At 37.0% G+C, this 15,624-nt stretch overlaps 1 protein-coding gene across 9 annotated transcripts in view; it reads right to left on the reverse strand.

Annotated features, from left to right (window-relative positions):
* LOC126885281 (lipopolysaccharide-induced tumor necrosis factor-alpha factor-like) overlaps nt 1-15,624 on the reverse strand; it is a 202,910-nt gene that overhangs the window by 54,507 nt on the left and 132,779 nt on the right. For all 9 annotated transcript variants that reach the window (XM_050651781.1, XM_050651786.1, XM_050651780.1 and 6 more), the window contains exon 2: nt 7,602-7,720. In XM_050651781.1, coding sequence (XP_050507738.1) covers nt 7,602-7,719 — 118 coding nt within the window. In that variant the 5' untranslated portion in view covers nt 7,720. The remainder of the gene's footprint in view (nt 1-7,601; nt 7,721-15,624) is intronic.

Here is a 15,624-nt window from a genome sequence, read left to right on the forward strand (position 1 = left end):
TAAGAGATACTACATCTTTACCACCAAATTTTTGTTTATATCTGTGGTATACCTCGTAGTTGTACCTCCTCCTCCAAACACCATTTTCGCAGATACCACCGAATATTTCTCTCAGGATCCTTCGTTCAAATATAAGCAGAAGGTTTTCATCTGCCTTGGAGATGGTCCATGCCTCTAATCCATATGTCAACACTGGCTGTATAAGGGTTTTGTATATGGTTATTTTTGTTTTTTGGCTTAAGTTTCTGCTTCTCATATGTTTACTAAGTCCAAAATAGCATTTGTTTGCTAGGATTATCCTTCGCTTGATTTCTTCCGTCATGACGTTCTCCTTGGTGATCAGGGAGCCTAAGTATGTGCATAAGTAAATATATACAAGGAAATTATGAAGTCTTCCTACACATATTAATTTATATCCTCATCATCTAGCCTCAAAAGATCACTGCTGAACAAGGTGTTCAGCAGTGACCTCTTCCTCGCGTTTACGACCCCGTCAATCTTGTGCCGCCCTCATTCAGTTTTATTTAACCTTCTTAAAAAGTCAGACCGACGCTTCTCTTGTCTTTCCTTGGTCTTCATTCCAATAACCTCTTTGTACATCGCGCATCTGTCATTCTGGCTACGTGTCCTGCCCATCTTCATTTTAGTCTGACTATCCCTTCAATCGGACTAAAATCCGACAGAAGGGAGATGAGTAAAGAGAAGTCTTAAGAGAAGAATTTGTAGGATATTGTCAACAAGAAAATACCGACATGAATACAATTAATAGAGAAATGCAACGAAAGCTCTTGAAAGCAGACCTGACTGTGGCAAAGAAAACGAAAAGTAAAAAAGACAAAATAAGCGTTGGAACAAAACGGTTGATGCGAAGGAAAGCGAAATACCGACGGTTTCAAAGAATTGAATAAACAAATAAAGAAGGGAGTAAAGGAAGACTTAAGGATCTACAATGAAAACAAAGTAGAAAAAATTGTAGAAAAGAATCGAGGCCTAAAATGCTTAAGACAAACATAGCCTCTAATAATCTCATTAAAAGATAAATATGGAAAAGAAACAAGAGAAAAGAACAAAATCCTAAAAGTTACACAAACATTTTACCGTGATTTATATTCCTCAAACAAAGACCTAGATAACACTGCAAAGGAAAATCTTAAGAAAAAGATAATAAATGTCAACTCAGAAGTACTCCCTAATATAGAATCCTTCGAAATAAAGCAAGCTATGCTAATGCCTTCACAAAGGAGAAGTCCCAGATGATTGGAAAGAAACCTTGACAATAATTCTCTTCAAAAAGGAGACAGCGGAGATCTGAAGAACTATAGGCCAATTTCCCTGTTGTCCTAAATGTACAAACTGTTTATGAGAGTAATAACTAATAGTCTATAGTCGAAGCTTGATAGCTATCAACCGGTAGAGCAGGCAGGATTCCGAAAGGGTTACAGTACAGCGGATCATCTTCTTACAGTCAGAACGCTAATAGAGAAAGCCAATGAGTATCACTTGAACTTATACATTGGCTTCGTTGATTATGAAAAGGCATTCGACTCCATAGAACTTTGGGCAATAGATAGAGCTATGAACAACTGCAGGATAGATTCTCGATACAGAATGCTCATACATAATATTTATAAGAAAGCTACAATGAAAATACAAATAGATGAGAAAACCAAAGCTATACCAATCAACAGAGGAGTTCGCCAGGGAGACGTTATTTCACCAAAGCTGTTCACTTCTTCTTCTTCTTCTTCAGGTGCCGTCCTCGTTCCGAAGTTTGGCTATCATCAAGGCTATGCGTATTTTTGATACCGTAGATCAAAATAATTGGCAGCTGCTGCACTTGTACCAATCTCTTAAATTCTTCAACCATGAATGTTTTCTTCTGCCAATGGATCTTTTACCTATTATTTTTCCCTGAATAATTAATTGTAGTAGCTGGTACTTTTGTCCCCTCATTATATGTCCCAAGTATTGCAGTTTGCGTTTTTTAATAGTAACCGCAAGTTCTTTTTCTTTCTGCATCCTTCGCAACACTTCCATGTTTGTCACTCTCTCTGTCCACGATATTCTCAGTATCCTGCGGTACATCCACATCTCGAATGCTTCTATTTTCCTTGTGTCGATCTTTTTCAGTGTCCAAGCTTCCATTCCATAGAAAAGAACTGACATCACGTAACATCTCATCAGGCGAATTTTAAGATTTAAACTTAGCTCTCTTCCGCATAAAACTGTTTTCATTTTGGTAAAAGTAGCTCTAGCTTTTTCTATTCTGATCTTGATTTCTTCAGAGTTGTCGTTGTTTTCATTAATCACAGTTCCCAGGTAATTATATTTTCTAACACGCTCAATTCTTTGATCATGTACGGTTATGTCAGAAAAATTTTGTGGAGATTTCGACACCATCATTATTTTTGTTTTTTTTGATGTTAAGTGATAAACCGAACTTTTCGCTGCACTCTACTATTCTGTTTATCAGTGCTTGGAGATCTTCCGGGGTTTCTGCTATTAATACTGTGTCATCAGCGTATCTCAAATTGTTTATTAAAGTGCCATTTATTTTAACTCCTATATCTTGGTCAGCAAGGGCTCTGTTTATAATATCTTCTGAATATAAGTTAAACAAGGTTGGTGAAAGTATGCATCCCTGCCTTACGCCTTTTTTGATCTCGAGTTCCTCGGTTGTTTCCCGTTCTACTCTAATATTCGCCTTCTGGTTATAGTAAATATTGAAAATAATTCTGAGGTCCCTTTTATCCAAGTTTTTCTCTACCAACAGTCTCATCAGGTGTTCGTGGCGAACTTTATCGAACGCCTTGTTGTAGTCAATAAAGCACATATATATATATATATATATATATATATATATATATATATATATATATATATATATATATATATATATATATATATATGAAACTTAAAGCTAAAATCAATATCAACAAAAGAATTAATATTAAAATTAAACTCACCAGGCTTCCGGGTTGAACCGCGTCGTTGGTTTCTAGGCCGAGCTTTCGACGTCCTCTCTGACGTCATCTTCAGGGCTTCCGGGGTCTCAGTCTCCTGAGGCTCCAGACACTACACTCACTACTCACTACTTCACTACTCACTGCAATACTGTTGTTGCTGACGCTGGGGCGGTTATTTATACCGTGGACTGATGTGACTGACGTGGCTGTCGATGACGTGGCGGAGTGGGAATTAGCGCGAAGACTATTTGGAGTGGCGCGAAGATTTTTGACGGCTGGAATTGTATTTGTAGATGGAGCGGACGATGTTTTCTTTAGGAGGGGTCTCCAAGTCGAAGGTAAACGGATGCCGTCATCTCTTTTATTGAGACAACTTGGCCGTTTTTCGATTTCTATGGCTTCTCGGATAATCCTTTGTTTATAGAAGCGGATGGGGGCTATGGTTCTGGAGTTTTCAAAGTCAATTTTGTGACCTGTATGAAGATGGTGTTGGCCTAGGGCTGAAACTGAATCGGAATTGCGAACAGATATGGAATGTTCATAAATCCTATTTTGGATTCTACGATTGGTTTGTCCTATGTAAGATCGGGGGCAGTCTGCACAGTCTTGTGCAGACTTTGTGCAGACTGCCCCCGATCTTACATAGGACAAACCAATCGTAGAATCCAAAATAGGATTTATGAACATTCCATATCTGTTCGCAATTCCGATTCAGTTTCAGCCCTAGGCCAACACCATCTTCATACAGGTCACAAAATTGACTTTGAAAACTCCAGAACCATAGCCCCCATCCGCTTCTATAAACAAAGGATTATCCGAGAAGCCATAGAAATCGAAAAACGGCCAAGTTGTCTCAATAAAAGAGATGACGGCATCCGTTTACCTTCGACTTGGAGACCCCTCCTAAAGAAAACATCGTCCGCTCCATCTACAAATACAATTCCAGCCGTCAAAAATCTTCGCGCCACTCCAAATAGTCTTCGCGCTAATTCCCACTCCGCCACGTCATCGACAGCCACGTCAGTCACATCAGTCCACGGTATAAATAACCGCCCCAGCGTCAGCAACAACAGTATTGCAGTGAGTAGTGAAGTAGTGAGTAGTGAGTGTAGTGTCTGGAGCCTCAGGAGACTGAGACCCCGGAAGCCCTGAAGATGACGTCAGAGAGGACGTCGAAAGCTCGGCCTAGAAACCAACGACGCGGTTCAACCCGGAAGCCTGGTGAGTTTAATTTTAATATTAATTCTTTTGTTGATATTGATTTTAGCTTTAAGTTTCATTGTATTAACCGCGGAAACCTTTCCGAACATATATATATATATATATATATATATATATATATATATATATATATATATATATATATATATATATATATATATATATATATATATATATCCTGGTTAACATCCAGGCATCTTTGGCACATGATATTAAGTGCAAATAGTGCTTCCCTTGTTCCAAGCCCGTTTCGAAACCCGAACTGAGTATCACTGATGTCAGCGTCTAGTTTTTTGTGAATTCTTGTATGTATCACTTTAAGAAATACTTTTAGTGTGTGTCCCATTAAGCTTATTGTGCGATGGTCGGTGCACAGTTTTGCGTTTGTTTTCTTTGGAATAGTCACAAAAGTTGACAAAAGCCATTCCTTAGGTATTTCTCCCGTTTTATAAATGCAGTTAAAGAGGTCAACCAAAACATTTACTGTTTCATCTTCCACAAGCTTAAGAAGTTCCGATGGAAGTCCATCTGGACCCGGTGATTTGCCATTTTTCATTGTTTTTATAGCATATAGTATTTCTTCTTTAGAGATTTTTGGTCCTTCCTCACCTTGTATGTTACCAATATCATGATCCTCTCTTTCATCGGCAAAGAGTTCTTCTATATAATTCTTCCAGGTCGTAAGCTTTTCTTGTAGGTCAGTTATTATTTGTCCATTTGCGTTGTACAGCACATTGGGATGTTTCCTTTTTTGTATACCTGCCAATTCTTTTACCTTTTTATGTAGGTTAAACGTATCATGTTTTAATTGCAGTTCTTCAATTTCTTCACATTTTCTTTTGTAAAAGTTTTCTTTCGCTGACCTTATTTCATCTCTAATTTGCTTGTGTATCTCGTTGTATTTTTGTTTGCATTTTCCCTTAAACTGTCTTCGTTCCTTCATGAGACTTAAAATTTTCTCTGTCATCCATTCTTGTCTTTTTGTCGTATTTCCTCTGCTAAGGATATTCTGAGCGGGTTTTATTAGGGCTTCTTTTAAGTCTTGCCACTTGTTTTCCACGTGCGTGTTTGGTTCCTTTGTAGACAACATTCTTAGGTTACCATTTATCTGTTGCTTTAATTCTTCTTTGATTTTTGAGTTCTGTAAGCGGCTGGTATCTATGTAATCTGGTTTTACCCTTTGTGAAGGTTTCTTAAGTTTAATGCTTACACGCGCTATCAAGGGATTGTGGTCCGAGGAAACATCTGCGCCTGGGTACGCCTTAACCGATTTTATGCCGTTTTTGTATCTTTCATTTATCAAGCTGTTCACACTGGGACTTAAAGACGTGTTCAAAGACATTAACTGGGTAGATAGAGGAATAAATGTTAATGGAAGAAAACTGAGTCATTTGAGATATGCTGACGACATTGTAATATTCGCTACAAGTTTCGAATAATTACAGACCATGATTACGCAACTATTTCAAGCTTCGAAAAGAGTAGGTCATAAGATGAACTTGGAAAAAACAAAAGTAATGACGAATACACCGAACATTACAAGAATAACGTTGAATGACATAGATTTAGGAACAGTAAGCGAATACATTTACCTTTGACAGATAATGAAAGTTAACAAAGAAAATCAAACGGCCGAAATTACTAGAAGAATAAGGTTAGCGTGGGCAGGATTTGGAAAACTGAGTTGGATCTTGAAAAACACTAAAATAGAACAATATTTGAGAACCAGAGCTAGAGTTTCCGATCAGTGTATCCTCCCTATACTTACGTATGGTTCACAGACGTAGACACTCACCAAGGCCAATATGGATAAAATGGTAAAGGCACAGAGAGCGATGGAAAGATCAATGCTCGGGGTGAGGCTCATAGACAAAAAACAAATACATGGATTAGAAGCAAAACCAAAGTAAAAGACGCAGTAGAATATGCTGCCAAATCAAAATGGAGCTTTGCAGGACACAATTCCCGACTGAAGGATAAAAGATGGAATCACGAAATACAACAATGGAGACCGTGGTTAGGAAGAAGAAGTAGAGGAAGGCCACAAATAAGATGGGCCGATGACATAAAGAAGTTTGGAGGACACAACTGGAAACAGGTGGCGCAAAATAGACAACACTGGATTGAATTGGGGGAGGCCTATGTCCAAAGTTGGATTACTGAAGGCTGAAAAAGAAGAAGAAGATCCTTTCGATAGGAAAAATGGAAAGGTCAATATATGGAGTATATCGCTTCGTGGCCGAGTTAGAAATGAAGACTTAAGACGAAGAACAGGAGTTACCGATGTAATTTCCCGAATTGCCACCCTGAAATGGACCTGGGCCGGACACGTCGCCCGAATCAGTAATGGGAGGTAAGCGAAGAGGTTACTTGAGTGGAGGCCGAGATTAGACAAAAGAAGTAGAGGAAGACGACTTACTCGTTGGACTGACGATCTCAAGAAAATGTCAAGAAATTAGATGCAAAGTGCTCAAAATAGAGCGCAATGGACAAAAATGAGGGAGGCCTATGTCCAGCAGTGGACGCAAAGGGCTGGATGATGATGATCCTTTCGATAACGTCAGTCACCTTGGTTTTTCTTCTGATCTCTTCGTTTATTATTCTGTCTCGCAGAGTTATTCCTAACATGGACCGCTCTATTTTTCTCTGTGTGACTCTCAGTTTGATAGCCGAAGATTTTGTTAAGGTAGTTTGTTTTATTAATTTATATATTTATTTGGCAAATTATCTCACCACCCTCAAGAATTTCTATAAACTTTTTAACCTTTACAACATCCTCCGTCTATTCCACCATATCCTGTTAGCATAACTTAAGCAAGAAATCATGTTAATGGATACTCAGGAAGTAGCTTTTTGTAGCCGAATGTAAGTACGACACTTTATCATTGCATGATTACAGACGCCATACATCTGCATGTGTTTGTCAGCTTGGGGACGTTTGTTGCCGCCCCCGACTGTGCATGCATATGTATTTGTCTGCTGTATTAACTACTTTTATGTATGTTGTTCAATATTGGCTTGATCTTATGGATCTTTAGCATCTTTTACAACCAGACATTGTTCTAACTCTGGTTTTTATTTGTAGCATTTAGTGACTTGTAACCGTTAACCTGAAGATGCTCTGCATCTGCATACTTTAGAGAGCGAAACCGGTCGTCGAAAGTTACAATAAATGATTGATAAGAGTACGTTTGTTTTTTACTTCATTCAAAATGAACTCTCACGTGCAACCCATTCAACAAATTATTTGGAAATTTGCAAAGGTTCGTGTAAAAATAAGAAAGAGTTACAACCTTATTTAAATCTATGACCCATTAATTTACTACCTACTAAAAGATGTCCTTAAAAATAAATACCCCGGACTTTCTCAGAACAACATCTTCAATTAAAAATATTTTAAATAAGATAATTTACCTGTTTGTTGTTGTTGATCCTGAGGCATTCCAGGTGGAGGCATGTGGAATCCAGCTTGGGGTCCTGGAGGTCCGTTGTATGGGCCAGTATATGGTGGGGGATTTCCTTGTTTCTCCATGCTGTAAAACGATTGAGTAAATTAACACCTTTGCAGCTTAGTATAAAATGTACATAATAATTATACGTATTAAAACGATTTACCACCACAATTAGAAGCACATGTCTGTTGGTTGTTATAATATAGGAAGCTCTTCGGAATTACACCAGTAATTGAGAGGATAATCGTATGTGTAGTATGTCAGGGATACATTGTATATAGGTATTTTTTATTCGGATTGTTCTTTCGAATAGTTCTTTTACATTCTACATTTAGTCTGTAATTTGCCTTGTGGTTGTTAAGATGGAATGCCGGGACTTCAATATTTGATGGGTTGTAAGCCCCATTTCTTAAAGTATCAATTAACAGTGTTTAGATCTGCCTCTATAGTAGTCTCGAATTTATCCAGAAATGCAAAAGTGAATATACAAAGTTGCAATCAGATCAGTACTTCCTTACTCAGCCGAGACAATGTGTCTTGACATAAATAAAAAGAAAAATTAAGAATATTTGAAACAGCAATCCTCAGAATGTGGGCCCGATAAGAATGGAAAACGGAGAAATAAGGAATAAGAATGAACCATGAACTACAGTTGAGTCCGCGAGTCTTTACCCGTGCGTCATTAATACCTGGCCAGATAAAACACATACTTTTTATCTGGCATAATTCTCTTCCACGCATGAAACTCATGACAAACCAGCTGCCGTTTGTTATTAAGTAAAAACACATGTTATTTTTATGAACCATCTAGACTCAGTGCATTGAAAAGAGATAGGTATAAAAAAAAAGACGATTTGGTATGTTTTCATATTTTAAGCACAATTTGTTTGACGCTTCTGCTTTGTTTACTTTTGTGGCTGTCTGTCAGTGTTTGCCCCAGTGGCGCCCCACGTTGGGCGCCAGTTGAAGCGTTTTACATGTCTGCTCTAATGGGAACAGGGATAAGACTAACTATAAAAATACTGGGGGTCGAAATGGGGCTAGTAGAAGGAACAGACACATTAAACCTTCATGCGAGACGGCAGCTCATGGGTTGTGCGGTGGCGGGTCGTGGAATCGTTGGGGGGTGAGGGGGTTTAAAAGAAGACTAACTACCATTACCAAATAATCAAAGGGTACTTACACAGACTGGAGGATTTTCCTACTATTTAACACAATGTGGACGCCGTTTGGAATAAAATATCCTCCGTTTTACTACTGGGTACTTACTAGATATATGGGCTACTTACGGGTACCAATTGGGGGACATCTACCTTAGATTCCTCGTTGGGTCAAATTGGGCAATCATTATCCTCAATCTGTGGCTTCAGAGCGAAGCGCAGCTAGCCCCACCTAGTCCCACCAGTCCCATGGTACCCTTTGGTTGGTGTGTTAAGCCAGTTATGTGGGACTCATCAAAAAATTATTACTTTGCCGGTAACGAGTATAGTATTGTCGTTTTGTGAAGTTGTGTAAAAGTTTTGCAATGTACTGGAGTACTCGTGGAGGATTTTACCCCATGATAATGGATTTGTATGTGTACTCCGTATATGTTGTATGACGCAGTTCTATAAGCCGGTATTCTGTAGAAGTCTCTGTATCCTGTTTTATGGTGTTCTGGTCCTGTTCCTGTACTAACGTCCCGATTCACCGAAGAGATGTCTTTCCTGTCCCAAATTCCCAGAAATGAAGTCTACCCCTGTTTGGAATGCCCCGCCACGCCTCGTGTCAAAAGGACACCGATGTCTTGTTTCCTGTTCCATTGAAATTGAAGCCCCTGTGTCGGAATGAACCCCTTCCCCTCCGTTTAGTGTTTGAAGTGTGACGATGGGATTTTGTTTCAAGAAAAAGGTACGAGATATTAATTGTTTTTGAATAAATCCAGAGTAAATAGTAAAATTGCAGTTGGTAAAGAGTTTAAATTTAATAATAGTTTGCTTTCATAATGGTTAATGACAGTGACTTTTGACATTTGACAGAGTCAAATCTTGTTTGAAATAAGTAGGTCAAATATTATGTTCACATACACTGTCCAACAAGTTTAAAAATTTTATGTATGTAAAAATCAGGTGAAATAATAAATTTTGTATATTTTTGGAAATCAGAAAATATTGTAAATCCTTTATTGTCCATGGTAGTCATGTTTGTAATAACTATAACTTATATTTGAGAGTATTTTTTTTATATTAAAAATAAAGTCTAAAGGTTTGAATAAACATTGTAAAATGTACTTTTTTTATTTTTCTAACCCCTGTGGAAAATTATTAACTAGATCCTAATGCAACTGTAATGAGTTTTAGTGTAAAGGAGAAGGAAGTTGGCAAAGAAGCCAAGATTGAGGATAATGATTGCCCAATTTGACCCAACGAGGAATCTAAGGTAGATGTCCCCCAATTGGTACCCGTAAGTAGCCCATATGTCTAGTAAGTACCCAGTAGTAAAACGGAGGATATTTTATTCCAAACGGCGTCCACATTGTGTTAAATAGTAGGAAAATCCTCCAGTCTGTGTGAGTACCCTTTGATTATTTGGTAATGGTAGTTAGTCTTCTTTTAAACCCCCTCACCCCAACGATTCCACGACCCGCCACCGCACAACCCATGAGCTGCCGTCTCGCATGAAGGTTTAATGTGTCTGTTCCTTCTACTAGCCCCATTTCAACCCCCAGTATTTTTATAGTTAGTCTTATCCCGGTCCCCATTAGAGCAGACATGTAAAACGCTTCAGATTAACAAGTAATCCATCGTCAGTGTTAAGCCAATAGCATGCATGCGTGAGCCACCAAAAAGTTATGGGTAAAAACCCTTTAAAAGTTATAAGATCTTATATGATACTACATACTATGATTAAAATAGGTGGATGTTGCAAATATTCCTGGATATTACCCAGGGCAACACAGGACTCTAACCCACGTGAATGTGATATGAGAGGGATGAACGTCAGATATTGAAAATTAAGTGTCAACTGGACAACAATCAAGATGATGAAGGTTTGTTCCCCGTATATTTCGAAACCGGTAGAGGGGCTTGCTGCACTCTCTGATTGGACTAAAATATGGTGCGGCTGTATTTTTGTTTTGCAACGAAATTGAAAATGGTTATTTATTTTTGATTTACATGTTTACTCTGATTGGAGTACGAAGGGAACCATTCTCGTTGGAACTTTACCGCGCTGAGCAGATGGGACGTGAATTATAAATCGTAAAATTCCCTCATCTTCCTTAGTCTCAGCATCCGTTATGGCTTGCAAATTGTAGAAGCCTCGGAGGTGTAACCAGAGAAGGTTCCCATTGTTTTGAGTCTGGTGGGATGTAGAGTAACATTATGCTGTTTTATATGCCATTAGATTGAAAACTTAGTCTTTTGATAGCAGTTGCCGCTAGGGCATCTATGCCATTTCGTTCGTTGCAATCCGTGACTGCACGCCGGTGTTTGTTTTGGTTGGATCAGAGAGAGCAGCATATGTGCCTCCTGATGAAAGACTAATAAGTTTCGAAACTGGTAGAGGTGCTTGCTGCACTCTCTGGTTGGACTAGAATATGGTGCAGCTGTATTTTCGTTTTGCAACGAAATTGAAAATGGTTATTCATTTTTGATTTACATAATTATTTATACAGGGTGTCCAAAAAAAATATTAAATTAAATTATTTGACAAAAAAAAGAAGAATGTATGTAATTTATTTAATTCGAAATACATTTTACTGCTGTCACAAATCAGAAAAAATGTTTATTTCACAAATAAACATTGCTTTTCGCTTAAATTAAATGTTCAACCTTCCAAGATGCAGTTGGCTGGCTTGAACATTGAATTTAATCGAAAAGCAATGTTTATTTTTTGTAAAATAAACATTTTTTCTGTTTTCGGGTAAAAGTAAAATGTATTTTGAATTAAATAAATTACAAATTGGACACCCTGTACAAATAATTATGTAAATGTTTATATTACTGAATAGAGAATTGAATAACCTTTCAAATGTGCTAGCACACGATCCCTATTCCTTTTTTAAAAAATAATCGATTACGTCATCACGCCCAGATGGATGACGTCACCAGTATGTCATATATGCCAAAATATCATAATTTAAAAATAAAAATCAACTTGTTTCAGGATTTTTCCTTAAAGTCGCCGGTTTACGAAATAACGAATTTATTCCTTTCATTTTCACCATACTGTATATTTATAAATTTACAGTAAATTTAAAAATGTTTTAATATATCCGCAATGAAGTATAAACGTATTGCATGTGGTTATGTATATGCGTGATTTAAACAATTGAGATTAATACTGTTGGAAACTACAGAATGTAATAATTGAGTCAATACTTGCGGTATGGTAGTGGAACATAATATTAATTATATGATGAATTAAAGAGGTTAGTTGGTAATCTTATCTAAGGTAATTTATATGAGCCATTCTAAGATAGAAAAAAACTGCACAATATGAACAACAACTTTTATTGATGGTGTGTACTTTGCAAATAATAGACTTTATTATATTTGAAGCAATAAACATGCTTTAATTAAGCCTTTAAATGGTCTAATTAAAGATTATTTGGCGTCTGGTTTTCGACACACTTAATACAAAATGACAAGTGAAGTAGTTAGAATAGGTTAGTTAATAAAATAGTAGGTTTAATAAAAAATAGAGGAAATCCAAAGACACACCCACACGAGGTATGTGAGTGTCACTGGCTCGCTGGATGGATATCCATTTGAAGAAGAGGCAATTTTGGAGCTTTCACAAACAGAACGGTAAACCAGTGAGAAAGGTATAAATATAACGCAACCTTCACTAAAGCGGCACAAGTGCAAAAATGCCTCTATGATGCCCCATTTCCCAGAGCATCCAAGATCAAGAAATAAAAGTACTAACGTTATGTCTCCGATTGGGAGGGGTAGAAAGCTTGGGGCTCAGGGAGGTACTGTCTTCAGAAGACGTGACCTCTTTTATTTTCGGACACGAGAACATTTTAATCCGGGAATCTCATGTCCCCTTCTTCTTCTTCTTCTACGGCACTACAGCCCAAATTGAGCCTTGGCCTCCTTTATTTTTTGCCTCCACCCTTGCCTGTCTGTGGCTGCTCTTCTCCATACACGGACTCCTAAAAGGGCTTGTGCGTCGCTGTTTACTGTCTTCCCAGCGTTTTCGTGGCTTCCCAACCGGTCTCTTTCCTTGCATTCTAGCATTCAGTGCTCGTTTTGGTAGCCTATCCTCTCCCATTCTTATCACATGTCCGGCCCACTGCAATCTTTGTATTCTAATGAAGTCTGACAGGGGCGTTTCCTTATAATCCTCTCATGTCCCCTAGGACTGGTATTTACGTTGTCTGTGGCCAGGCAAAGGAACACACAATAGCTATATAGTTTTAGACACTTGGAATGTAAATACTAGGGCTAAGATAAGAGTACTAAGGAATAATAAAACCTGAATTGCAAAGGTACGATATAAAAATTCCCTCAGATCAAGAGGTCACATAGAACCGAAATGAGATAATGCATTTAAACCATACACTTTATGGTAGGGGAGGAAAGTATGCTAAATGTGCAGTTACTCGAGCGCTTCGCGGACCTGTTGGGTTGTGAAGAGTAGGTCCCAAAACCAAAAAAATTTAAGTAAAGTTTTCCATTTTAGTGGGCGCTTGCCATTTTTTAATTTAATTTTCCATTCCCAACAATCGCTTTTTCCGATTATAGCGCCATCTATCTATAGTTCGAAAAAATGTTTCGAATAAAAGTTGCTTATTTTACGTAAAGAATCCAAATCTGGAATAAAAATTTGGGGCTCCTACTTAAGATTTTAAAGTAACCCCCCACTTCACCTCCGTGGGGGTCGTCTTGGTATCTACCAATCGATAGATTTTTCAAAAATATTGATTAAGTGTATTTTGCAGTTTTTCGATCTAATGTTTATTTTGCGAAATTACGCGGAATTTGTATTTTAAATTTTAAATTTACCCCACCCCTCCCCGTGGGGTGTCATGTTTGGTATCATTCGATAGATTTTTGAAAAATATTGAACACTTATTTTTTAGTTTTTTGATCTAACGTTCATTTCGCGAATTATTCGCTTTTTTTTGTGAAACTTTTTAACTCGCCCATTTCCTTACGCTCAAATCGTCAATTTTTTAAATATACGCTCTTTTGCATGTACTTAACTTACCTTATCTTAATCTGGCAATTTCGAGTATTTTTAAGGATAGATTTTTTTTTCGGGCCCCCCTTAACGAACTCCCCTGTTTTAAGAGCCAATATATGGTAGAGGTACATCTGCAGGTCACCAGGTTTCTCCCCATATGATAATCTGACGCGCTCGAGTAACTGCAAAAATCCCCGCTTGGGCTCCCCTACCATTATTAAATAGTGATGAAATAAACGGAGATACAAGTGAGTTTCCAAATTTCCAGATACTTTGCAGAGTACATGTTGTAAAATGTATACCAGTAAAAAAGTTTTTTATAGATAAGATGATGGACCCCGAGATTCATAAATTATTTCAATAAAACATATGCCAAACGCTAATTAGAAGAGATGTCACTTAGCCAAGCAGAACAATCGTTGATAAATAATGAGGAGAACTAACTAATAGTATAAAGAAAATAGCTGATGATATACGTAAAAATAATCTATTGTAATGAAAAGGTTAATTCTAACCGATCTCGCATAACGGTTGCATCTCGTTATGCGAGATACATTCGATGAAGTCAAGCTTCTTGGCACTCACTGTTATTAGAACCGGCTGAATGCCGGAAGGTCAAACGAAAAATAGAGTTGGCCGAACCTTCCGCAAAATAACCTGTTTGTACATAGCACGCTAATGTTTAGGAGTAGTTTAGATATCAAAATAAATTCTATCTGTAAACTTAACTTTAGATGGGAAATAAGCCACAATTAAATTGAAAAAAATAATTTTATTAACGTTTCAACGCCCAAATCGGGTGTCGTTGCCAAAATACAAAATACTACTAAATTATGTGGTTGTTAAGTACAACATTCTTCAAATAAGTTATTTAATCTGTCTCATTTATATCGGCAATTCAGACATATATTATATATTTTAAAGTAGAAGACAATGATATTGCCAATATTTATGAGTTGCGTTCCTGGGACGACTTTACTGAAAGATAGTTCATTCGATTACATGAAATCAACCCCAACTCAAGAATATCCGCCACAAAAAATCATAGCATGTGATCTGTCTTTATAAAGACAACCAAATGCAACGGTGACAGTAAAATTCTCGCGTTATAGATTCCATGGTAAATCATGAGGGAAAACCAGGAAAAAACCTCGTGATACTATCCCGACATCGTACATATTTGGTCTTACATTTAGTTTACTGTCAAAAATTAAAAATTAAATTTTTAAATTAATTAATTTAAAAATTTGCTTTTAACGTTAATAAAATTAACGTTTTTAATTAATTATTTCTCATCTAAATAGTTAATTATAAAAATGCCACAACGAAATAGCTTCAGAACAACATCTGTAAACTTGTTGGAACAAATATTCGTATAAGCGAATCAATAGTTTTATTGTTAAACTGAAGAAGATTTAAAATACCTGAGAGTTTGAAGATGGTGAAAAATAACGCTAGATCAGTAATGATCGCATGTCGCGCATCTGTGTTAATATCAACAATATCAGATGCAGTCATAATAGAAAAGCACTCCTGCCCTGTCAGATACTACCATCAATCACAAGGAAAAACATGATGTTACTTCACATTATTTTATTTCATCATAATATATAGTGTTTTGTTTAAATATGGTAATTATTTTTTCAATATCGGTATCAAATTGTATTCACTTTAAAGTCATTAATATTATAAATATTTTTTATTATATAAGCGATATATTTCCTGATGTGTTTTGGTTACAAACTTTTCAAGGTTTAATTTATTGCAAAACTATCAATTTGTTTTTATCAATCTTCTTTTTTAATGTCTCG

Source organism: Diabrotica virgifera, chromosome 5 (genome assembly GCF_917563875.1).
Source record: "Diabrotica virgifera virgifera chromosome 5, PGI_DIABVI_V3a".
Lineage (NCBI taxonomy): Eukaryota > Metazoa > Arthropoda > Insecta > Coleoptera > Chrysomelidae > Diabrotica > Diabrotica virgifera.